The sequence below is a fragment of the Mustela nigripes genome, chromosome X (genome assembly GCF_022355385.1).
Source record: "Mustela nigripes isolate SB6536 chromosome X, MUSNIG.SB6536, whole genome shotgun sequence".
NCBI classification, from domain to species: domain Eukaryota; kingdom Metazoa; phylum Chordata; class Mammalia; order Carnivora; family Mustelidae; genus Mustela; species Mustela nigripes.
In genome coordinates this window covers 78692115-78717483 of record NC_081575.1, presented here as the reverse complement: position 1 = coordinate 78717483, position 25369 = coordinate 78692115, and the positions used below count along the sequence as shown (strand labels likewise).

Below are 25369 nucleotides of genomic sequence, written 5' to 3'. Positions count from 1 at the left end.
CTCTGCCTACTTGTGATCTCTGTCAAATGAATAAATAAAATCTTTAAAAAAAAAAACCAATGACCTCAGCTTAAGAAATTATGATAAAAAGAGGAAAGTAAACTCAAAATAAGTAGAAGAAAGGAAATAACAAAGATAAGAGCAGGAATCACTGAAGTAGAAAACAAAAACAATAGAGAAAATCAAAGAAACCAATAGCTGGCTCTTTGGGAGGATTAATAAAACTGATAAACCTCTAGCCAGAATAAGGAGGGAAAAGAGAGAGAAGACCCAGATGACTAATATCAGGAATAATATATGGGACAATGCTATAAATCCTACAGAAATGGACATAATAATAAAGGGATGTTATAAAGAGTTTTATGCCCACAAATTTGGCAATTTAGATAAGATCGACACATTCCTTAAAAGATACAAGCTATCAAACTCACTCCAAAAGAAATACAACCTGAATAACTATATATCTTTAAATAAATTTATTTCATAGTTAAAAACATTTCCATAAAGAAAATTCAAGATAGCTTCACTGGGCATTCCATTTGACCAAACAGTTAGGGAAGAAATAATAGTGATTGTACACAAACTTTCCAGAAGATAGAAGTGGAATGTATTAATTTTCTATTGTTACGTACAAAACTACTATAAACTTAATGGCTTCAATCAATATTTATTTATTATTTCAGTTTCTGTATGTCAGAAGTCCAGCATGACATGACTGGACTCTCTGCTCAAGGTGTAACAAAGCTGTAATCAAGATGCTTGCCATGCTAAGTTCTTTTTTTTTTTTTAAGATTTTATTTATTTATTTGACAGAGATCACAAGTAGGCAGAGAGGCAGGCAGAGAGAGAGGAGGAAGCAGGCTCCCTGCTGAGCAGAGAGCCCAATGCGGGGCTCGATCCCAGGATCCTGAGATCATGACCTGAGCTGAAGGCAGCGGCTTAACCCACTGAGCCACCCAGGCGCCCCCATGCTAAGTTCTTATCTGGATGAACTTATCTGGGGAAAAATGTTTCCAAGCTCATTCTTGTTGGCAAAATTGAGTTCTTTGCAGTTGTGGGACAGAGGATCCCACTTTCTTGTGGGCAATCAACTAAGGCTACCCTTGTCTCCTAGAGGTCACCCTCTCTTTTGCCATGTGCCCCCCCCCCCGGTCTTTGAGCCACAAACAGTGTGGCAGATGCTTCTAGTGCTTTGGATTTTGGACAGTTACATCTTCAAAATCCCTTCACAATAGTAACTGGATTCATGTTTAATTAAGTAAGTAGGAGAAGGTATGTGTATACCAGGGCTGAGAATCTTGGGGACCATCTTAGAATTCTACCTACCACAAGGAGGAAACACTTCCCAACATATTCCATGAGTTCAGCATTACTCTGATCCTGATATCTAAACCAGACAGAAATCTCAGCAAGTTATTTCATGGATATCAACAAACTGATAGTAAAATGTATAATGGAGAGGCAAAAGACCCAGAGCAGCCAACACAATATTGAAGGAGAACAGAGTAGGAAGGCTGATATAACCCAATTTCAAGACTTACTATAAAACTACAGTATTTAATACAGTGTGGTATTGCCAAAAGAATAGACCTTGATCAATGGAACAGAAGAGAGAACTCAGAAATATACCCACATAAATATAGCTAACTGATTTTTTTTTTTTAGCAGGAGGGGCAGAGAGAGAGAGAGAGAGAGAGAGAATCATAAGTAGGCTCCATTTCCAGCATGTAGCCCAACATGAGGGTTGATCCCACAATCTTGAGAACATGACCTGAGCTAAAGTCAAGAGTTGGACACTTACATGACTGAGCCACCCAGACACCCCAAGTCAACTGATCTTTGACAAAGGAGCAAATGTAATACAATGGGACAAAGATAATCTTTTCAACAAGTGCTGCCACCTGTCAGGATAGCTACTATTAAAAAAAAAGAAAAGGTGGGGGAAAACATGTCTGACTCGGGCACCTGGGTGGCTCTGTGGGTTAAGCCGCTGCCTTCGGCTCAGGTCATGATCTCAGGGTCCTGGGGTCGAGTCCCGCATCGGGCTCTCTGCTCAGCAGGGAGCCTGCTTCCCCTCTCTCTCTCTGTCTGCCTCTCCATCTACTTGTGATTTCTCTCTATCAAATAAATAAATAAAATCTTAAAAAAAAAAACATGTCTGACTCAGTTGGGGGAGCATGTAACTCTTGGCTTCAGGGTCATAGGTTCAAGCCCACATTGGGTGTAGAGATAACTTAAAAAACAAACAAACAAAAGTGTTGGTGAGGATATGGAGAAATTAGAACACTTGCACACCTGTGGTGGGAACGCAAAATGGTGCGTCCACTACAGAAAACATTCTTGGGGTTCCTCAAAAAATTCTAAAAATAGAATTATCATATGATCCAGAAATTCTACTTTTGGTTATATATATAAAATAATTGAAGTCAGGATTTCAAATCAGATCTCAAAAGCACTCCTATGTTCATTGTAGCAATATTCACAATTGCGGAGATATGGAAATGACCTAAACATCCATTAATTAATGAACAGATAAAGAAAATGTGGTATACACATATTTTGGACTACTATTCAACCTTTAAAAAGAAGGAAATTCTGCAGTATGAGACAATGAGGATAAAACTTGATGACAAAATGCTCAGTGAAATAATCCAGTCACAGAAAGACAAATATTGCATGATTCCACCCATATGAAGTATCCAAAATAGTCAAATTCATAGAATCAAAGAATACGATGGTGGTTGTCAGGGGCTGGAGTAAGAGGGTAATGGGGAGTTACAAATCAATGGGCATAAAGCCTCAGTCAAATAAGATGAATAAACTCTAGAGAGTTGCTGTACAATACTGTACCTATATAGTCAACAATAACGCATTGTATATTTAAAAAGTTAACAGGGTAGATCTCATGTAAGTGTTTGTATCTCTCTCTCTCTCTCTCTCACACACACACACACACACACAAATGGTGCTGAAACAACTGGAGACCCACATGCCAAAAAAAAATGAATCTAGACAACAACTTTATGACCTTCACAAAAATTAATTCAGAAAGGGTCACAGTCCCAAATGTAAAATGCAAAACTATAAAACTAGAAGATACCAAAGGAGAAAATCAAGGTGATCTTGGAATTGGCAATGACTTTTTAAATACAACACCAAAGGCATGATCGGTGAAAGAAAGAATTGATTAGCTGGACTTTGTTAAAATTTAAAAAATTCTGCTCTGTGAAAGACACTGTCAGGAGAATAAAAAGACCCACCACAAACTGAGAGAAAATATTTGAAAATGGCATATTTGATTGGGGACTGTTATCCAAAATATATAAAGAATTCTTAAAACTCAATAGTAAGAAAATTAACACCCAATATAAAAACGGGCCAAAAGTCTCAATGGACAGATATACAGGTGGAAAATAAGCATATGAAAAGATGCTCCACATGCTGTGTCATTAGAGAAATGCAAATGTAAACAATACTACTACATACCTATCAGAATCGCCAAAATTCAGACTGCTGACACCACTAAATGTTGATTAGGCTCTGGAGCAAAAGGAACTCTTATGCATTGCTGGTGGGAATGCAAAGTGGTACAGCCACTTTGGAAGACAGTTTGACAGTTCCTTATAAAACTAAACACATTTCTTACCATACCATCCATCAATCATGCTCCTTGGAATTTACCCAAAAGAATTATGTCCACACAAAAATCTGCACATGGGTATTTATAGCAACTTTATTTGTAATTGCCAAAACTTGAAAGCAACCAAGATGCCCTTCAGTAGGTGAATGGATAAATAAACCATGGTGTATCCAGACAATGGAATATAATTCAGTGCTAAGTAGAAAGGAGTTATCAATTCATGAAAAGGTATGGAATAACCTTAAGTGAACCTGATTTGAAAAGGCTATATATTATATGGTTCCAACTATATGACATTCCAGAAAAGGCAAAACTATGGAGACAGTAAAAAGATCAATGGTTGCCAGGGGTTGGGGGAAGGCAGGAAGGGATGAAGAGGCAGAGCACAGAGGATGTTTAGGGTACGAAAACTACTCTTTATGATTTATGTAATGGATAAATGTCCTTAAACATTTGTTCAAACCTATAGAATATACAGCACCACAAGTAAACTCTAAAGTAAACTATGGGATTTGGGTGATTATGATGTGTTAATGTAGGTTCATCAGTTGTAACAAATGTACCACTCTGGTGCAAGATTTTGATAATGGGGGAGTGTATGTATGTGTAGGGGCAGGGGGCATAGGGGAAGTATCTGTACCTTCTGCTCAATTTTATTTGAATCTACAACTACTGTAAAAATAAAGTCTTTGTAAAAACACAAAGATATGAGAAAAGAAAACTACAGATCAGATCCCTCATAAACATAGATATGTAAGTTTTAAACAGAATATGAGCAAATCAAATCCATCTCAATATATAAAAAGGATAATACATCATGACCATGTAGGGTTTAATTCTAAGAATACAAGTGTTGGTTTAACACTTGAAAACCAATCAATGTAATTCATCATATTAATGGACTAATAAAGAAAAACCATATGATCACTCAATCAACACTAGTAAAACATTTGACAAGACCCAACATCCATTTGTGATTTTAAAAAAGAAAAAACAAAATATAATTTCTTTGAAAATTAGGAATTTGGGGGCTTCTTCAACCTGATAAAAAGCATCTACATAAAAACTACATCTAATTTCATTCTTTTTTTTTTCATCTAATTTCATTCTTTTTTTTTTTAACATGAATTCTTTTTTTGAAGATTTTATTTATTTGAGAGAGAGCAAAAGAGTGACCGAGTGGGAGGGAGAAGCAGACTCCCCAAGGAGCAGGGAGCCGAGGGGCTTGATCACAGGACCCTGGGATCATGACCTGAGCTGAAGGCAGACGATTAACCAAATGATCCACCCAGGGACCCCATCTAATTTAATCCTTAAAGGTAAAAGACAAAGGTGCCTGTGTGGCTCAGTTTGTTGGGTGTCCCACTCTTGATTTCAGTTCAGGTCATGGTCTCAGGGTCGTGAGATTAAGCCTCGACTTGGGCTCTGCACTCATCAGGGGCTTAAGATTCTCTCTGCCCCTCTCTGCTTCCTTCTGTCTCAAGTAAATAAATCTTTTTTAAAAACCTGTTTTTATTTGCACACAACATGAGTACCTATGTAGAAAATCCTATGAAATCTACAAAAACAAACCAAACCCATACTAGAACTAATAAATAAATTTAGCTAGATCATAGGACACATCTTTAATAGAAAAAAAATCAATTGTATTTCTATATACTGTGAATGGTCAAAAATTGAAGTAAAAAACACAATACCATGAAAAAGTGAAATATTGGGGGGTGGATTTAGCAAAAGATTTGCAAGAGCTTTACACTGAAAAGACTAAATATCACAGAGAGAAATTAAAGAAGACCATCATAAATGGACAGATATATCATGTTAATGGATTGAAATACTCAATATTGCTGCGATGTCAGCTCTCATCAAATACATCTATAGATGCAATGAAATCCTAATAAAAATACCTGGAAGGTTTTTTCTTCTGGAGTGGGGAGGGTAAAAATTGACAAGCTTATTATAAAATTCATATGGAATGTTAAGTATCTAGAAAAGCCAAAATAATGTTATAAGAGGAGAACAAAGTTGGAGGGCCTAACACTACCTGATTTCAAGGCTTATCAGAAAACTATAGTAATCAAAACAGCATGATATTGGAATCAAGATAGACAAATAGATCTCTGGAACAGCGTAGAGAGTCAAGGAATAGAAGAAGTTTAAATGGGGGCACCTGGGTGGCTCAGTGGGTTAAAGCCTCTGCCTTCAGCTCAGGTCATGATCCTGGGGTCCTGGGATCGAGCCCCACATTGGGCTCTCTGCTCAGCGGGAAGCCTGCTTCCCTTCCTCTCTCTCTGCCTACTTGTGATCTCTGTCTGTCAAATAAATAAAAAATCTTTTTTAAAAAAGAAGAAGCTCAAATGGCATAATGAAGGTGGATTACAACATGTGTAACTAATCACCCACTGATTTAAATAGTCTTTGTTCCTTTCCTGCAATATATTTATGCCCATGCAATTCTGTACATTGGCAAGTATGTCTGTAGTGTTAAAATGGTCAGTGTGGTCAAATCCTGGAATTGGCATTTGACCGAAGGTAGGGGCTTTTGGCCAGTTTGTTTTTTTCATAACTGCATATGCAGTGTCTTGTGCAGTGCCAGGTATCTAGGAGGTGCCTAATTAATTTTTTGTAAACTGATGAAACCCACAAGAGTCATACCTAGAGGCATGATCTCTAAAATGCTGGCAGAACCACAGCTATGCACTCTTGAAGATACAGCCCCATTTAAAAAATATTTATTTATATAAAATTTATTTATATATATAAATATATATTTAATGTAAAATATATTTTATATATTTATACTTATATATATTATTTATATAAAATATATATTTTATTCATCTGGGGGAGAGAGAGAGAGAACACGGAGAGGGAGAGGTAGAGGGAGAAGCAGATTCCCTGCTGAGCAGAGATCCTGGGATCATGACCTGAGCCAAAGGCAGAAACTCAACCGACTGAGCCACACAGGCTCCCTGAATGAGCTGATGTTTAGCCAGTGCTTCCTATGGGCCAGGTGCTGTGCTGAGCCCCAGCTAAGTATTGCTTTATTTTATGCTCCACCAAATATAAATGATTAGGATTTGTGTTTTGCAGATAAGGAAACTGAGAAAGAGGGAGGTTTGGTACTTTGTTCAAGGTCACCTAGCCAGTAAGTGCCAGAATTTGCACCCAGGCCAGTTTGTCTAATTTCAGAACCTATAGGCCTGACTACTATGCAAGAGTCACACAGAAACCCAGAGAGACCCAGGGATACACACAGACAATTTTTGGCCATAAGAAAGCTATTTCCAAACTCAGAGACAATCTCATGCAGTCATGTGTTCACACAGTTACACACACACACACACACACACACACACACACTCACACACATTCTCCCAGAAACACAGACATACTCAAGTGATGGCCCCTCTTCCATGTCAAATATGGACATTCCCACTGTTGAAAAAAGGAAACCACAGGACCAAAATGGAGTCATTTATGCTAGGCCAAGTCACCCAACTGGGGCTTAATCCCTAACCCAATTGTAGTTTCAACCTCCCCTCAGACATGTAGTCTTAACCAGCCAGTCAGGAATTTTCTGGTCAGCACCAATAAGATAATCTGTCCCATGGGCCCTCTCTAACTTCAAAAGGAAAATGAGGTAATCCACTTAATAAGACCCCTTTTCCCACAAAGGATGTCACCTCACCCCAAATAATCCCTTTTTTTCTTTACGACCTCCTTGTCCTGCTTTTAAAAACTTTCACCTTTCTGTAGCCCTCTGGAGCTCCTCTCTACTTGCTAGATGGGATGCTGCCTAATTCATGAATGGATTAATAAGGCCAATTAGATCTTTAAAATGTACCTGGTTGAACTTTTATTTAACAGAAATGGTGGCAGAATCAGGATCCAAAGAGAACTTCTGACAGCATTTGGGGACAATGAGAAACAGGTGCGGTGCCTGTGAACCCTTAAGTTCTCTGTGATTCTCCCTGTTTCCGAGGGCCATTGCTAAGTTTCTTTCAGTTCTGAGACCCCCTTTCTTAGTGTTGAGCTCCCAATATTAAGTGGCTTTCCACAGTTCCCTATTTTGATTAAAAAACCTTAATCCTTTCCCTAATCCCCAGATTGCACTTTCGGAGCTGTTGTTGGTTACTAGGTTGAACTGGACTGGGTCTGGCTTAAAAACTAGACGAGGGTCCAGGATTGGACTGGGTCTGATTTAAGCTGAGCGGTCCGGTATGAGGCCTCAGGTCAGTAAAATTTTATTTTATTTAAAATGAAATTTATTTTAAATAAATAAAATAAAAATTATTTTAAATAAAGCCTAGGGGCACCTGGGTGGCTCCGTCAGTTAAGCGTCTGACTTCGGTTGAGCCCCATGTCAGGCTCTGTGCTCAGCAGGAAGTCTGCTTCTCCCTCTTCCTCTGCCTCTCCCCCCGCTTGCTTTTTTCTCTGATAAATAAATTTTAAAAATCTTAAAAATACCCCACACAAATGTTGATGGGCATGGGTCAAGCATTTAAAGACTGTTGGAGCACTTGCCACCTCAAGAAAACTGCCAGAACAGGACAGAGTGACATTTGCCAACCTTAAGAAAATTTCTGTGCAACAAGAGCCCACAATTCCCAATCCCATGGCATGTCCCTCTTACGTACTGGTTTGGTTCTGAGAAGCCCAAGGTCTAGCTAAAAGAAATAAGATCCTTTAGGGGCGCCTGGGTGGCTCAGTGGGTTAAAGCCTCTGCCTTCGGCTCAGGTCATGATCCCAGGGTCCTGGGATCCAGCCCCGCATCGAGCCCTGCATCGAGCCCCGCATCGGGCTCTCTGCTCAGCAGGGAGCCTGCTTCCTCCTCTCTCTCTTTCCGCCTCTCTGCCTACTTGTGATCTCTGTCTGTCAAATAAATAAATAAAAATCTTAAAAAAAAAAAAAAAAGAAAGAGGATCCTTTAAATTCAAAGAGTTGAGTGCTCCACCTTCGGGAACACCTGCTTAGGTCTAAAAATTATAATCCCTGAGGTTGCAAATAGATACCTAGTAAAAGAGCAAGATCTTCCTAAAAGCTCTCTAGAATTACAACAGCCATTATGGGGAATGTTCCAATTAGACAAGACTGTTCATTTATGATGTGCCCTTGAAGGCAAGTGATCCCAAATTAAACACAGAGAATGAGATACCTATTTTAATTGGTAGGCAGAAGTTTCCAAAAGACTTTAAGATTCCAAAAGAGCTTCATTAAGAGATTCATCATAGGGCGCCTGGGTGGCTCAGTGGGTTAAGCCGCTGCCTTCGGCTCAGGTCATGATCTCAGGGTCCTGGGATCGAGTCCCACATCGGGCTCTCTGCTCAGCAGGGAGCCTGCTTCCCTTCCTCTCTCTCTGCCTGCCTCTCTGCCTGCTTGTGATCTCTCTCTTTGTCAAATAAATAAATAAATCTTTAAAAAAAAAAAAAAAAAAAAGAGATTCATCATAGAAGGGTAATGAAAAATTTAGGGCACAAGAGGATATGTAAAACAAAGCATGGTCAGACTGAAGTGACCCCCTTCTGCTCCCCTCTGTCCTTCTTTACTGGAGCACTCACATTTTACTAATTCACTGTCTGAACTGCCTATCCACTCTGTAGAGACTATTAAACAGTTATCCTTTAAAATAAAAACTACCTGAGGTTGCAGACCAACATCCTCAGTTATCTTTTACTTTGGTCAAAGACTGCATTAAGGACCATAGTTAAAGAATTTCCTAAACCTAGGGAGGAAACCCCAAAGTTTTTTGAAGAATATTTAGTCATTATTGGAGCCCGTGACTCCAGGCTGCCAGATCCTCATCTGCTTGGACACACGTTGGCAGGACCTGGTAAAGCCCCAACATGGACACAGGAAGCAAGATGTCAAAATCCCGAGGATGACGTTCAAGATCCCCGACCTTCAACATCTCAGGGACCAGAAGAAGCTCACAAAAAGCACCTGAACCCTTACAAACCACTCCTAGGGTCTTCCTCACCCACACTGATTGGTCTACTATACAAACTTGCAAACAAAACAAAACAAAAACCCCAAGATGAATCAGTGGCAGACTTTAAATCCTGCTTAGAAGCCCTCCTTCTACAGCATTTGGGGTTTTGTACAATAAATAAGGTCACCCAATCTGCTCTAGCTGCTCTATTTGTAAACAGATTATCTCCTGAAATTGGTGGATTAACAAAAAGATAGAAAACAGGATGGGAGGCCACTGGACTGATCGAACTCATGACCACAGCTGAGCATTCTGGAAGAACCCTGGAATGAGACCACAAACAATAAGTTGCCAAGGTATTAGCCTTACAGTTACAACAGCTCCAAGGCCAGAGACCTAAAATAGCCCCTGGGCCTTGCAAATGGCACCATTTTAGGGGTTCAACATCACCACACTGGCTCAAGGATCTATGTCTCAGCTGTAATCACCTGGGACACTAGAAAAGAGGTTGTCCTCAAAGGTTCTACAAAAATTTTTCTTGAAATGTCCTTGTATTTACTTCCCAAGGAGGGTCCCCATATGTGCTCCTCCCACAGTTGATGGGACATCGAGGGGTTCTCTGATAAATTATTACCAGTAATCCTCTTAAACAGTCAAGGGGGAACTAAAATTAAAAGTGATGTAAGATCTTGCCAAATTAGAGTTGATACCAGAGCTATGCTTTCTTTTTTTCTTTTTCTTTTCTTTTTTTTCCCCCAGAGCTACATTTTCTACCTTAAGCCTCACTGTCACAAGGACAAATCCCTTGGAGTAATAAGGAGGTTTCCATAGTGAGGGTATCTAATAAAATTCAGAGAGAGTTCATATTTCAACCAGTACAAATGACTCTGGGACCTTTCACTGAAAAAGATTCCTTTTTGGTACGATATACAGCCTTAGTCAACCTATTAGGTAGAGATCTCCTAAGTTAAAAAGGCTAATACATTTTTGCCTCCAATGGAGACCTCACCTTGGAATTTCCCGACCAACTCCAACGTGATCTTTTATATTCCTTACAATCTGTCCTTGATGTAGAAGAGGAAGAAGTCTAACAAAAGTCCCCTAATTTAATAGAGGTACCCCCAAATTTGTGGGCTACTTCTAATACTGACACTGGGAGAATAGAAAGTGCAGAGCCTATAAAAACTCAAATACAGGGGTGTCTGGGTGGCTCAATCAGTTAAGCATCTGCCTTCAGCACAGGTCATGATCCCAGGGTCTTGGGATTGAGTCCTGCATCAGGCTCCCTGCTCCACCACGAGCCTGCTTCTCCCTCTCCCTCTGCCACTCCCCATGCTTGTGCTCTCTTTCTCTCTCAAATAAATAAATGAAATCTTAAAAAAAAAAAACTCAAATAGACAAAACTAAGCCTCTTCCTAAATTGCCTCAATAGCCACTAAAGTCTGAGGCCAAATAAGGCTTTGCACCCACAGTGTAAGACCTACTCACTCAGGGGCTAATCATTCCCTGTATCAGCCTCTGTAACACGTCCACAGGGCCCTAAACCTAGTGGGTGGGGATAGTGATTTGTCCAGGATTTGAGAGCTATTAATAAGATAGTTATTCCCCAGTTTCATTCTTCTGCATGTGGCTTTCCAATTTTCCCAACACCGTTTGTTGAAGAGACTATCTTTTTTCCATCGGACATTCTTTCCTGCTTTGTCAAAGATTAGTTGACCATAGAGTTGAGCGTCCATTTCTGGGCTGTTCCATTCATCTCTGTTTCTGTTTTTGTGCCAGTATTTCCCAGTTGTCCCAACCTGAATACCTTTCTGTCCTAAGTCCCACCAGACTCAAAAGGCTCACTGCTGTAGACCTGCGTTCTTTCAGCAACCCAGGAGACCCCAAAAGCCACTATCTGTTTGCCTTTACTTGGAAGAGTCGACAATATACCTGGACAGTTATGCCTTAAGGACCCACTGAGGCCTCTTCTTATTTCTCCCAGGTGCTCCACCAGGATTTAAGGACCTTCCAATCCCCTAGGAAATCGAGCCTTTTATGATATGTGGATGATTTCTTGCCGTGCTCAATTATCAGAGGCATCCATAAAATATTCCATTTATTATGCTACAACAGTTAGCTGCAAAGGGACATAAAGTCTCTAAGGAAAAATGGCAATTGTCTTTAAATTCTGTTCATTACCTAGGTCATAATCTAAGCCCTGGGGGAATTCAGCTATTTCCAAAAAGAATTAAACTAACCCGGGGATTTCCTAAGCCTACAGGCAACAGCTTCATGGGTTTCTGGGCTTGACTGGCAATTGCAGACTGTGGGCTCCTAATTTTTCCCTGTTAACTTCTCCACTGTACGAACTTACGAACATTTCAGTCCGGGAGCCCATTCCTTGGGAAGAGAAATGTGAGCAGGCCTTCAAAAGCCCAAAGTAAGTACTACAAGAACTGCCTACCTTAGGGCTACCTGACTACTCAAAAGTTTTCTCCTTATTTGTACAAGAAAGGGGTGGATAATCAAGCCCTGGGAATGCTCATGCAAGAATGTGGTAATGAACATATGCCTATTGCTTATTATAGCACATAACTTGGTTCACTTGCTTGTGCCTATTCCAGCAGTCTCTTTTTTATCTCTTTCAAGATTTTTATTTAAATTCTAATTCGTTAACTCTCCCAGTCTTAAGGCTATAGCCACAGATGCAAAGTTAATAGAAGCCTCCGCAGATCTAACTCTAGAAAATAGTGTCTATTTACAAACTCATTGTGTCCCAAGTTTTCTTAACTGAATTGACTAAACCATCTTCTCTGCCAGCAGACAAACCTCCTGCCTTCTGCTTTCACTACCTCATCTACAGCTTAAAACACCGAAATATCCGTAATGCTGCAACGTTACCACCCCTGCACAATGAAGGTGAGCCCCGTGGCGATGAGGAGGTAACATCCCATTTCATGACACTTCGCCCTGACTCATGAGACACCCCTTTAACTCATCCTGATTTAATCTTGTCTGTTGACAGGTCGTACTGTAGACATGAACAAGGCAATCTCCAAGCTGGTTATACTATTGCTATCCAATATGAACTATTATCCAATATGAACTATCCAATATGAACTACTCAACCCAACGGGCAGAGCTCTGTGCCCTTACCAAGGCTTGCAAGTCATCAGGACAAACTGTTAATATTTGTACTGATGGCCAGCAATTTCTTTGGGATTGTCCATGATTTGGGAATGCTATGGAAACAAAGGAGTTCTCTTACATCCTCTGGGACCCCAGTCAAAAACGGATAGCAAGTAAATGACCTTCTTACTGATATTTGCTACCTTCTGAAATTGCTGTCATTAAAATCGAGGCTCACACTAAAAGGACTGAACCTGAGTATCAGGGGAATGCCCTGGCTGACTCCCATGCAAAGGCTATTTCAGTCCATGCTGCTTCTGCCAGACTCTTTCCAGGCATGCCCTCCATGCCAGACTTTTGCCATCCTGATTTCCTTACAACATGGCAGCAGTTAGAAGCAAAGAATTTAAGATGGGCAAACAATGGTTGTAAATTAAATGAACAGTCAGAGCTATGGGAAACCCCAGATGGCTACTTGGTTCTTCCCAGCTCCCTGGCAAACCCCATTTTTCAGTTTTTACATTCCTTCACCTACTGTGGTGCATTTGAGATAATTCAAATCATAAATAGACACCAGCGGGGAGATTTCTGTGAAATTGCAAAAAAAAAAATTTACCACCAATGTCTTATTTGTCAGGTCCATAATCTTGGAAGAACTGTTTTTGTTCCCTTACTCTGGACCCTTTGAACACCTGCAGCAGGATGTCATTCAACAGTCACTTAGTATGATGTATCAATATGTTCTTGTTACTTTATGTATGTTTTTCAAATGGACCGAAGTGTTCCCTGGCCCAGTGCTGATGCCCTCACAGTGGCAAAGAAACTGTTAAATGCATTTTCCACTTGGGTTATACTTTCCATGATCTCCAGTGATGGAGGCCCCCACTTTGTTAGGCTAACCATAAAGCTTTAACACAGAACCCCACAAACCTCTTGGAATTATCACTGTCCTATCACCCTCAATCATCAGGCAAGGTCGGGAGAACTAATGAGATCCTCAAACTTAAAATCTCTAAACTTGCTGGAACTAGCAGACTCTCTTGGCCTTAGGTACCATCTTTGGTCTTGCTGATCCTTCATAGTACCCCCTTTGGAAATCATAAACTCATTCCATACGAGCTAGTCACCAGTAGACCAATGTCTGTTGACACAAACCTGCTGATCCCTTAGCTCAAATGAGTATGATCAGCTACTGTAAGTTCTTAATGTCTTATGTTCAAGCCTATCAACAGGTTCAAGAAGCTTTCCCATATTCCAATTCAAAGGATCCTATTAGTCTACAGCATTGTGACTGTGTAATCTGGAACTGTCATCAGAGTAAGACAGCCACTCAACCTCACTGGAAAGGCCCTTACTAAGTGCTCCTGACCACTGGCACTGCTGCAGAACTAGAAGGCATTGAGCCTTGGGTACACATCTCACAGCTACACCTGACAGCTAATCCTGGGCAGACACTGGAGGTCTCCAATTCAAACTGACAAGAAAGAGAAGTAGCTGACATTGGGGTAGATTGCTCCTGCTCAAGATAACAAATTGAAAAATAAGGAAAAACAAGCAAACAAACAAGCAAAAAAAGAAAAATGAGTGCGCGCGCGAGAGACAGAGAGAGATAGATCAGATCAGACCTCATCTTTAAAACATGAAGCCCTTTCTCCTTTATTCCCTTTCCTTTATTGGCATTGGCCTGGAAACATAATGCCTTTCCCTGTATCTCCTAGGTCATTGCTAAGAGGACGGAAGCCTTTCAGATTGCTGTATTTGTCATCCAACATAGCAATCTACCCATGATGTTAGAGACCCCCTCATCCTCCCTGTGACCAGTTTCTCCTCCTAACGTCCCTTCAACTACAGTCAACTTCTCCCCACCCTTAGAAGTCTCTTACTGAGTTCAACTCTTATGGCCAGAACACCCAGTGCCTTGTTTTTACATCTCTCTAATTATAACTGTACATACCCTATTTGACAAAATTACCTACATAATTCTTAGTCCATTTGCACTCCCACATTCCCATGATTATCTAGATCAGATCTGCCCTCTACTCAGTGAGATCTCCCCAGCAGCACCCATCTTTGCTAGGCATTTAGAAGGACTATTTCAGGCTCAGGGATTCTGTTTCCATATGCACTGAAAACCTGACTGACCACTGGCTTGAATGAATTAAGTGTAGCATTCCTGTGTATTAACAGGACCAGCCTGATGGGAATGGTCTGTGCCCTGACAGGGTTTGTCCTTGTCTGTTTCATTCTTCATAGGTCTGTGAATGCCTAGATGGTCAGTACATAACCTGGCAATGCCTTTTAGGTTATCTACCGGTGCTCCTAACTTTCCCCAAAGGAACTAAGACACCTCATTGGTCAACTCCCCTGTATTTACATCATTGAGTTAGAAAGGACTTCCCAGGAGCCTCTCATGACTCAGAATTCACTGAACCAGGGCCCCACTTCCCTGGCTAGGAATAAATGTAAATGAAGATATGATCACAAACTCCTCCTTAACTCTTCAAGGTATTGCAGATTCTGTTGCTAAGACAATTGTCACCCCCGAAAGATCCGTAGGCTCTCTGGCCAAAGTAGTTCTTAATAATAAGGATAGGCCTTGACTATCTTTTAGCTGGGTAAGGAGATGATTGTGCTATGGCCAACACCACCTGCTGAACTTGGATTAACACTTCTGGGGAAGTTGACAGCTTATAAAGGAGACTCCTTTAGCAGGATCTTTTTTGACTTCTTTGATTTTGATTGGTTTGCATCTTGGGGACCATCGCTCCAAAGTGCATTCCAAACACTGGAAATTATTCTGGTCATTATAATCACCATAATCTCCCTGTTGCATTGTATTCTTTCAAGAGCTGTAAATGTGTGTTAGTAGCGCTCACCACCAAGCAAACGATCTCCCTAGGACTGGAGTGTCAGAAAAGGAACTAAGAGAATGAGCAACTTAAAGATTGTGACCCTGAAACCATGATTTGTGAATATCACAAAGGTTAAAACCTGTGGATACCACACAAAAAGAGCAAGAAAAACGGCAAGACCTTTAGAGTGGTAGCTGGGAGTAGTGCTAATGCCTTAAATTTTGATCACATCTCTAAATTAAGACAAGAGTCTGATCAAAAGGGGGGGATTATTAAAAAGAAAATCACAGGTCCCGCATGGGGTGAGTTATGTGAGATCAAGTATCCAAGCTTGGGTTTAATCCCAAACCTGATTGTAGTTTCAACCTCCTCCAGACATGTAGTCTTAACCAGCCAGTCAGGAAATTTCTGGTCAGCACTAATAAATTAATCTGTCCCATTTGGGTCCTTCCTCTCTATCCGCAAAAGGAAAATGAGGTAATCCACTTAATAAGGCTCCTTTTCCCACAAAGGATGTCACCTCACCCCAGATAATCTATGACCTCCTTGTCCTGACTTCAAAGAACATTTCCCTTTCTGTAGCCCTTTGGAGCCCCCTTCTAATTGCAAGATGGGACGCTGTCTGATTCATGAATGGGTTAATAAGGCCAATTAAGATCTTTAAAATTTATTCAGTTAGTTTTCGTTATTGAACAACACAATCACCATAACTCAAGGCAGCAGATCCGGGCCACACGGGGTCACACAGTCACACACCCACTTCTGGAACCACAGACGCACAGGTAACCCCCACAAACCCATTCGGTTATGCACAGTCAGCAATGCACATAGTCATCCGATCACTTGCAGTAGGACTGCACACAATCTCCCCAGCACCGAACAATGCCTCTACCCCTAGCTAGCGCAGTGACACAAACCCAGATGCAAAGCCACTGATTTTCCAGGAAGTGGAGCGGGGAGGCCGTTCCGGGGTGGGGTCTCAAGCTTAGCCATTTCTGGCAGGCCTTGGGGTTGCCGGGCAGAGCAAGCCTGGGCTCCACGTCCCGTTCTGCTATTGGCTGGAGGCCCGTGCGGGGGTGGGGCTTGCCCCCAGCCTTCTCCCTCAGCGGCTGAGGAGCCAGTCGGCTTGGGGAGGGTAACCAACTCGGGGACGGTGCCTAACCGTCCTGGTTTGCCGGGGCGGTGGGACTTGCAGCACTAAAACCCGGGAAGTTCACGGCAAACCACGAGGAGCTGGGCGAGGCTTCTCTGCAGTGGGCATGTCGGGCGGGATGGGACGCCTCCAGTTCCCAAGGCTTGCGTCTGGGAGGGGAAGGAGCGGGGCGTGCCCACTAGAAATAGGCTACTTATTTTCAGTTGTAGAAATACTCGCCCAGGGTGAAAAACAGACAAGGAAATCATCACCACCACCACCACCATCATCATCATCATCCAGAGGAGGCTCTGGCTCATCTTAGGCCCTCAGTCCCCCTTTCCCTTTAACAATGCTTTGTTTCACCCAAGCCTACAGTAAACCTATTAAGGACTCTTTTCAAAGTGCCCGCCGGTAACTTGTGAACTGCCTGAAAAGAGAGCCTCGGCAGCCTCCTTAGGCTTCCTGGGACTCCCTGCTGGCCCCTCGCATCTACTCTTCACAAGCAGTAGAGAGGTCTGCGTCCCATCTCTTCTGTGCAATGCCCTTTGGTAGTTCCCACCTTACTCAGAGTAGAAGCCCGAGATCGGACTCCTGCTTATCTCTCTGACCTCAACAACCAAGGACACTTACCTCTCTAGAACCACACTGGTCCTCCTTCTGGATGCCATGCGAATTCCCACTTTGGAGCCCTTACACTAGCTGTTCCCTCTGCCTGGAACACTATTCCTTGAGATCTTCTGATGACTTATACCCTCCCTTCTTCCAAGCCCACCTTCTAAGCTTAAATATCATCTTTTCAGAGAGGCCATCCTTTGGCCACCCCCAGTTAAAATAACCTCCCCTTCAACTCTCTTTTTCTGTGATTTTTCTTTCTTTTTTTTTTTTTAAAGATATTTTATTTATTTATTTGAGAGAGAGACAGTGAGAGAGAGTATGAGCGAGGAGAAGGTCAGAGCAGACTCCCCATGGAGCTGGGAGCCTGATGTGGGACTCGATTCTGGGACTCCAGGATCATGACCTGAGCCGAAAGCAGTCGCTTAACCAACTGAGCCACCCAGGCGCCCTCTGTGTATTTTTCTTCAGAAAAGAGAATATGTCACTCACTCCCTGACATATTTATTGTCTGCCTTCCCCCAGAAAAATGTCAGCTTCTTAGTGGCAGGAATTTATATTGTCTGATGTGTTCACCCGTGCCTCCCTAGCCTGACACAGTACATGCTCAACAAATGTTCATTCAATGAACAAAGCCAGATGATATGAGTGTAATAAGGAGTGGTAGAGACTGTGGGACCTGTGAAAATATGTTCACCTCAGACCATTCACATTCACACACACCCACACACATCCTCATACATATACCAGGTTGTTGTCTGCAAGCCAAAGAGTTTGGGCTGCCAGTTTCCATCTGAATTTATAAATAGTAAAAAGCATTAACAGGAATATAGGATACATGCCAGTTAGCACCTTACTGTCTATAGTTCCTCATAGTGTCAGTGTCCCAGCAACCAAAGATCAGGAGCATGAACCTGCCCTGAGTCAAGAAAGTTGGCAGTGAGGGGGAATACACAGCATGGGGGACTGTGGGGTATTGCAGTAAAAGTTGTATCATAGGATTTGGGCTTGTTAAGTGATTTGGGGACAATTCAAAGTGAAGTTTTACTCTAGATTGAATACTATCTAGAAGTGGGGGTAATTTTGTGATTGGGTATGCTAACACATCTTCCCTATAGAGAGGACAGACTAGAAAGAGGCTAAAGCTGTAACTGGTTTAAAAAAAAAGCAGCGACTCATTAATCAGGATAGGGGATGTTCAGTTAATTTCTGTGGTTTAGACAGTGTCTCTGATGTTTTGTCTGTGTTCAGACATGATTTTGAGGTGGTCTCAATTTTGTCTTAATCCACCACAGTTACAGAGTGACCTTCTCTGATGTTGATATTCTGTGAAACTGTTTATGTTCAACAGAAGAACACCGAAGCCTAACTGAATGCTAGACCAGCTCCCAGAAGTCAGCGGCTGCTTTTCTCTTTTTCAGTAGACATTACAAAACTACACATCAGAAAAGTGGTGCCAATTTCTCAGCAGTGCCTATTTCTTCACATTCTCTGATACCTGTGCTCACAGACACACACATTTTAATCCCAGTTAGTTATATTAGTTTTAGGTGTTATATTGGTTATATTATATTTAGGTGTTATATTAGTTTTAGGTGTACAATATAGTGATTCAAAATTCCGTACATCATCTGGCTCTCATCACAAGTGCACTCCTTAATCCCCATCACTTGTTTAAACTATCCCCACACCTTCCCTCTGGTAACCATCATATATTTCAATTTGGTAAGTGGTTTCCACTGGGCTTTTAATGGATTTTTGATTATTACAGAGGTAATAATTATCACAGAGGTAAGCATTTTTATATACTTATTGTTCATTTATATTTCTTCTTTTGTGAATCATCTTTTCATATCCTTGCATGTTTTTCTGTTGGGGAGTTTGTTTCTTAGTGATTCATAAGTTTAAAAAATATATATATATTTAAAAAATATATGTATATACATATAAAGTATTAACCCATTGCCTGTTAGGGACATTTTTTTCCCCCTGGAATTGTCATTGTTTTTTTTTAAATTATGTTCATGGTGTTGCCAACATTTTAGTAGTCAAATGTATCATTATGATATATATTCCATTATGATGTCTTTGTAGATTTTAGCCTAAGGTTTTCTATATCCCAGATCAGTTATTATTTGCCCATATCCTCATTTTGTGCTTTAAAATATCAGTTCATAGTTTTCACTCTTGAATTTATTTCGTGTGAAGTGCAGGGCAAAATTTATATTTTATAAATTTAAAATTTTATAAATTCGTATTATTTTACCCTCCCAATACTCAGGCAAGTTTCCTAACCTTAACATTGACAAAACTATTCTTTCCACAACTAACTCTTGGTGCCTCATTTTTTTTTTACAGACCACAACATGCTGAATATTCACCGCTAAGGCCATTCTGTCAGGTCTATTTGAACTCCCATCTTGTTTAGCATGTCAGTTTGTCTCCCACAGTCTCAAAGCCAGCTATACTTGCATTTTTATGCAAATGTACATCTCTTCATTTGTCTTTTATGCTTCTCATGAGTTTCCATTCATTTTTCTTTCACGAGTCGTAAACACTCCTTCTTAAGGCTATTCTTTGGTTTCCTGTTCGTTTTCTAACTGGTTATTGCTTGTATTTGAGAACATGTTTAATCTTGCTACCCCTGCCTGCTAAGTCTCTGTGTACCCATGCCCCCATAGTTTCCTAACACCTGCCTCCTTCTCTTCACACAGAGCCTTCTCAGTATTGTCAGTCCATGTAAGTGCTCAATGGAATTTTGCTTATTAGGGGTGATAATTATTTCTCCAGCCTAGACAGACACATATCTCAAAGAACCATACATTCCAGTTATTCAGTTTATCCCTGTGGCCCAGCATAATTATTAATAGTACCCTTTTTATTCTTAAATTTTCCAACTTTGGATGATAAATTACATGGTCACTCTAATAAAAAAAGGACTATTTTAATAAGGAGGTAACCCATGGTAATCATAATGATCAGTGGAGGGAATTACTTGAGGGCATAAAGGGACATGTTCAATCATGTCATGCAAGCAGCCTTCATGTAGAATTAGGCCTGTTATTGATTCCCCTGCTACCTACCTCAAATTTATTGTGAAATTTATTAAGTCATATATCTCAAAGATTATGAAATGTCATTGTTATAAAGTATCATAGTATACAGCATTATAAGAAACGCCCATGTGTCTAGCACCACCCAACCTAAGAAATAAACATTACCAAGGTAGTTGAAACTGTGTGATTACCTCTTCCAAACTGCATCTGCTTGTCTACCACAGATTATCCTGAACATTGTGCAGTACTCTGTCATACTCATGCATGGATTTTCACTCTTCATACATATGGACGGTTTTTCATGCTATTGATACATACATGCTATATGTTTTGTTTTGTGACTTCTAAGCAGGTCTCATCTTTGAGATTATGCATGTTGATATACATTTTTACTGCTACACAGGATTCCATTGTATTATTTATTCACACTTGTTGGGACAATGTCTACATGAGTTTTTTTTTTTTTTTTTTTCATTGTAACCAGTCCTCTTGCTGGCCTCTTTTAAGTGCTACTAACTTTTGGTTCTCTTTGGCTAGCAGTTTCTCCTCAGTAGTTTTACCTTATTTTCTACTTTACTGAAGTGATTAGAACTGACATACGAGTGTTATTAGTGGTAATTGGCCACCTTATGCTTCCTGTGTGATGTTGGCTGTTGGTCTGAGCCAACCTTACCAGGGTGGTGTCTTGAAGTTACCAGTAATAATTATTGTTAGCAAATGCCTTGCATCAATTGACAGAATTTTTCTTATTTGACTTTGAGGTGATGAATATTACACCATACACACATCCCAAAGGCAAGTCATGCTTAGATACGTTAAATATTTGTAGGATGCCACTGAATTAGATTCACTTTTCTTCAGGGTTATTCCATCTGTGCTCCCAGCTTCCACACCCAACTCCTGAACCCTATGCCTCCCAAATTTAAATGTCAGAGGTTTCTTTCTACTTTGATTTTTCGAGGAATCCATTATTAAGCTTATCAATTGCACTGTATTTCTGCTTATTCATTTCAAAGCTCTGCTGGACTCCCAGCCTCATCTCAGGCCATCAACCTTTGCTCAAGCTGTCATCAGCTGGACTCCTGCTACCTTGATCTAGAGGTCTCTCCTTAATCTTAACTCCCAGCCAGGATTCAACTCATGAGTGCCTGACAATGGAAAGCCTTCCCTGACCTTCCAGGCTACGTCAAGGACTTCTGCTCTGGGAACCTAGGGACCCCTTCCCTCCATCTGTCACAGAACTACTCAGTCTCCTTCCCCCTTGACCAGAAATTCAATAGCAGGGACAGAGTCAGTTCATCTGTCTTCTCAGTTTTCAGCAGAATGAGGCACAGGCAAGTGTGAATATTTTAAAAGAGGGAGAAAATGTCTAGCAGCCATATGCATCAGGACCAAGGGGATAAGGGGCTAGGTTAAGGAGAAAATCTTTACAAAATAGAGCCTCAGAAAATGAGAAAACACACACAAAGCAAGCATCACTTGGGGTTATTTTTCTAACTAAACCTTTATTAATTTCTTTGAAAGCTGGAACCATCAAAGTCCTTGGATCAGCTTTAACTGCTGGATGGAGTAAAAACCAAGAGACTACTCTACTGGGTGATCTGTGAACAGATCGGCAGATGACGAAAACAAAACCAAAATGGATGGGAAGATTGTTCTGGAGAGCTGGTCCAATTACTTGCTTACTGAAATTTGTTAGAAAACCTAAAACATTAAATGAAATAAAAATTCTAAACTGAGCTCTACACTTGAGGCCGTTATAAAGGCTCATCACATAGAACTGTCGGTTGGCTTGAGTTCTCAGAATGTTTCTTACAACTTGCTGGTTTGTTCCCCTCAAGCAAGGTGATGCTTTGTCCTTGGCTGCAAATTTTAACACCATCACTGCCCTCAAATGCAGATCCCATTCTAAAAAACAGGCTCCCCTCAATTCCTGGTGGTTGCCAATCTCTCCTGACAATGGGGAAACCGACTTTGAAGAAGGAAGACGCACCAGTGGTGGTGGCAAAGATGGTTTTCTGGAGAGTCCATTTGCATCTTTTCTCTAGATGTCTAGCATGTGTTCAAGAGTTATTTCTTTTAAGTTTGAAAAAAACTCCGTTGTGAAAAGTGAGTTATGAAGAGTGCTCTTTATTTGAAACCTCCACAACACAGACGCCAATCTTGTCTCGCATTGAATCATTAGCTGTGCACATCAACACATTCCAAGCACAAATTAAGAAATGCAAACAGAACAAAAAAATATATATATATATAATTTTTCCCCTATCCAAAGGTTTCAAGTCTCAATGCAGCAAATCCTTCTGAACACAGAATCTGAGGAGCACACTGTTCAAACAGCTGGGACAAATAGGTCCCTGCAAAGGCTATTGCCTTTTTAACACATGGGCTGGGATCATGGACGGCATGGAACAGGGAGGAGGAAGTGAGGGAGAGGGAGAGAGGGAGAGAGAATGAGCAGGAGAGGGGGAATGGGTATGTGCTGGGGAAGATGGGGAAGCTGGGACACACACATGGTGAGTTGGTGGATTTCATTTATTGGTTTTTGACATTTTCTTTCTGGTTCTTTTTTTTCTTTCCCCCCAATTCCCAGGTCCAACATGGTAGAAAAACCCCACAGTGGTGGGCGGGGCCTTATTAGGCCAGCCCAAAGCCTTCAGAGCACTCCTGGATGGCCAATAGTAGCATGTGGCGGAGCTTCTCAAAGCTCTCATAGGCAGGCAGGTCCAGCTGATTAAAACTAGAGAAAGAAAAAAATATCAGTTTGTGACAAAAGATAGTCATGATCCCTATGTTCCCATGGTGCCCACCGACCTCTCCTCCCTGATGGAAACTTTTCCTCTCTTGCAGACTTGAAATCTTGTCCTAGGCCTCGTCCTCCCTCTTCTAATCTGGCCCCAATACTGCCCATCAGTTTCCCAAAGCATAAATCTGACCCTGTCAGTCCTTAAACACCATAGTCTCACTTCTGGGTTAATGTGCAAGCTCCAAAGAGGCATTTGGAGTCACTGGTGATCCAACCTCTGGTGATCAACATCTTTAAGCATTCTGTTCCCTCTTAACTCCTTGTTCCAGCTCAGCCCTGGAGTACACTGTGCTCTCATGTGGCAGTGCTCACCCGCAATGTCTCCCTAGCCTCACTGTGAATTTGGGCCAGCTTCTCATCTCAAACATCACCTTTTCCACAAAACTACCAAATTATGCACTACTCCAGATCTAGTACAGCTGAGGCCAGATTGGGGTTCCTGCCCTTGCTTAGGGGTCTAGAAGCAACAAACAGGAAAGCTCAGTCTGAATGCTAAGAAGAAGAACAACCCCTTCTTCTTACCATGTGTGAGCTGAAGGCAGGCGATCTGTGGACCTGTCATCTCGATGGATCTGAAACTTCTGAATGCCATTCATGCCTTCAAGGGCAGCAAAGCCTTGCAAGGGCACCTTGGAAGTACCCGTGACAAACTGAAGGAACTTGGCACGGTCAGCTTGGTCAAAAGAACGCAATGCTCTCCAGAACCACTGGATCTATGGGAAAGGACACAAGAAGTCAGTGTGAGGGGGTTGGAATCTTGAATCTTAGGCAAGTCCAGTTCTTTCATTCCATAAGATGGGCAAGAACATCCCCTGAAAACACGTATTGGAAGGATGAAGAGTTAGGTATAAGTACGCTCTCACCTATATCCCTTTGCCCCCTAACAGTGCTGAATTATGTGGTGTCATACCAACTAGCACTGCTTAGGGACATGGGGAAGGATGCCAGCAGCAGCTCACCTGAATAGAGTTGGACTGGTACTTGTGGTATTCAGTGTTGGATTTCAAATCATCAATGTCAATTGTGGGCAGTCCTGATATGAGGAGCTCTAACTCCTGCTCAGTGAAGATAGAAATGAGGCGCTTTGGAATGATTTCATAGAAGCCTTCTAAGAAAGCTGCCAGCTGTTTACGGATGGCTCCTGGGGAGAGAACCAACAAGCCATGAGGCGTCTAAACTCACACAACTGTTAAGAGGTCAGAGATCCTCAGTCTAGCTCTACTGCAACGAGGATACTGAATGGTTTGCCTGTTTCACCTAACACTGCTTCTGGCCCTTGAATGGAGGTGGATGAAGGGAAGTATTTTTTGGTCAGATGTTTGTAGACTCTTTGTGCCAGGCACTTGTGGCTGGCACAGGGAAAGAGAAAAAACAGTATCTGTGAAATGACTGAGACCTGACCTCTTCCGTATGAACGATAAAGAGTCTAAGGGACATTTCCCCTACCTGTCATCCTCATCTGGCACACCAGGTGTACATATTCCTTTTTATTCTCTTCTGTTACCAAGATATTGGCCCCATTGGGTTTGAGGTCACGAACTTCACAGACTCCAAACTCTTGGACCTAGAATACCCAAAATACCAATCATTCATGTCAGGCTTGGTCTAGGATGAGATTTATATAGATACCTAGGATTACTTGAACTCTTTGACATGTCCTGGGCAGAAAGACAAAGCAAGGTCATAAAAAAGTGTCCTTTATCATGAGCGCATAACTTTGCAATAGGGAAAAGCCATGGTTAACATGTGTAACATGACATAGCACAATCTTTACGGAAAACAATTTGGAGGAAGAGTAACCTTAAAAATTACTGTTTTTCACTTAAATCTGTTATAATGAACTACTTTTGGGAATGAAGAATACTATACTGAACAGTTTAAAAAAAAATAAAAAGGAAACTAGGAAACACCCTGGATTGTTTTTACAAAATCCTGGTTTTTCTGTTTGTGATGTCTCATGCAAATATCCACTGCTCACTGCTAGATGGGGAATGGGGCATGAGACTTTATCCACTGCCAGTTCAAGGGTGGTCCCCCAATGGGTTTCCTGGACTAGATAAGATGTGCTGCAGTCAAGATTTCTCGACCTACCTCAGTGCTGAAGGTGAGGTCATAACCTAGTGTGGAGACATCATTTTCCAGCAGATAAACCAGGCCCTGGTAGAAGTGGTAATCTTCACTCTCCATATCCGTGTATCTAGAAAAACACAATTAGAGTCATAGGT

At 41.3% G+C, this 25369-nt stretch overlaps 1 protein-coding gene across 1 annotated transcript in view; it reads right to left on the bottom strand.

Annotated features, from left to right (window-relative positions):
• Positions 1-22448: 22448 nt before the first annotated feature.
• HUWE1 (HECT, UBA and WWE domain containing E3 ubiquitin protein ligase 1) overlaps positions 22449-25369 on the bottom strand; it is a 170831-nt gene continuing 167910 nt past the window's right edge. The window contains exons 70-74 of the mRNA XM_059385249.1: positions 25236-25341; positions 24591-24708; positions 24104-24285; positions 23667-23857; positions 22449-23078 (exon numbers count right to left, since the gene is read on the bottom strand). Coding sequence (XP_059241232.1) covers positions 22976-23078; positions 23667-23857; positions 24104-24285; positions 24591-24708; positions 25236-25341 — 700 coding nt within the window. The 3' untranslated portion in view covers positions 22449-22975. The remainder of the gene's footprint in view (positions 23079-23666; positions 23858-24103; positions 24286-24590; positions 24709-25235; positions 25342-25369) is intronic.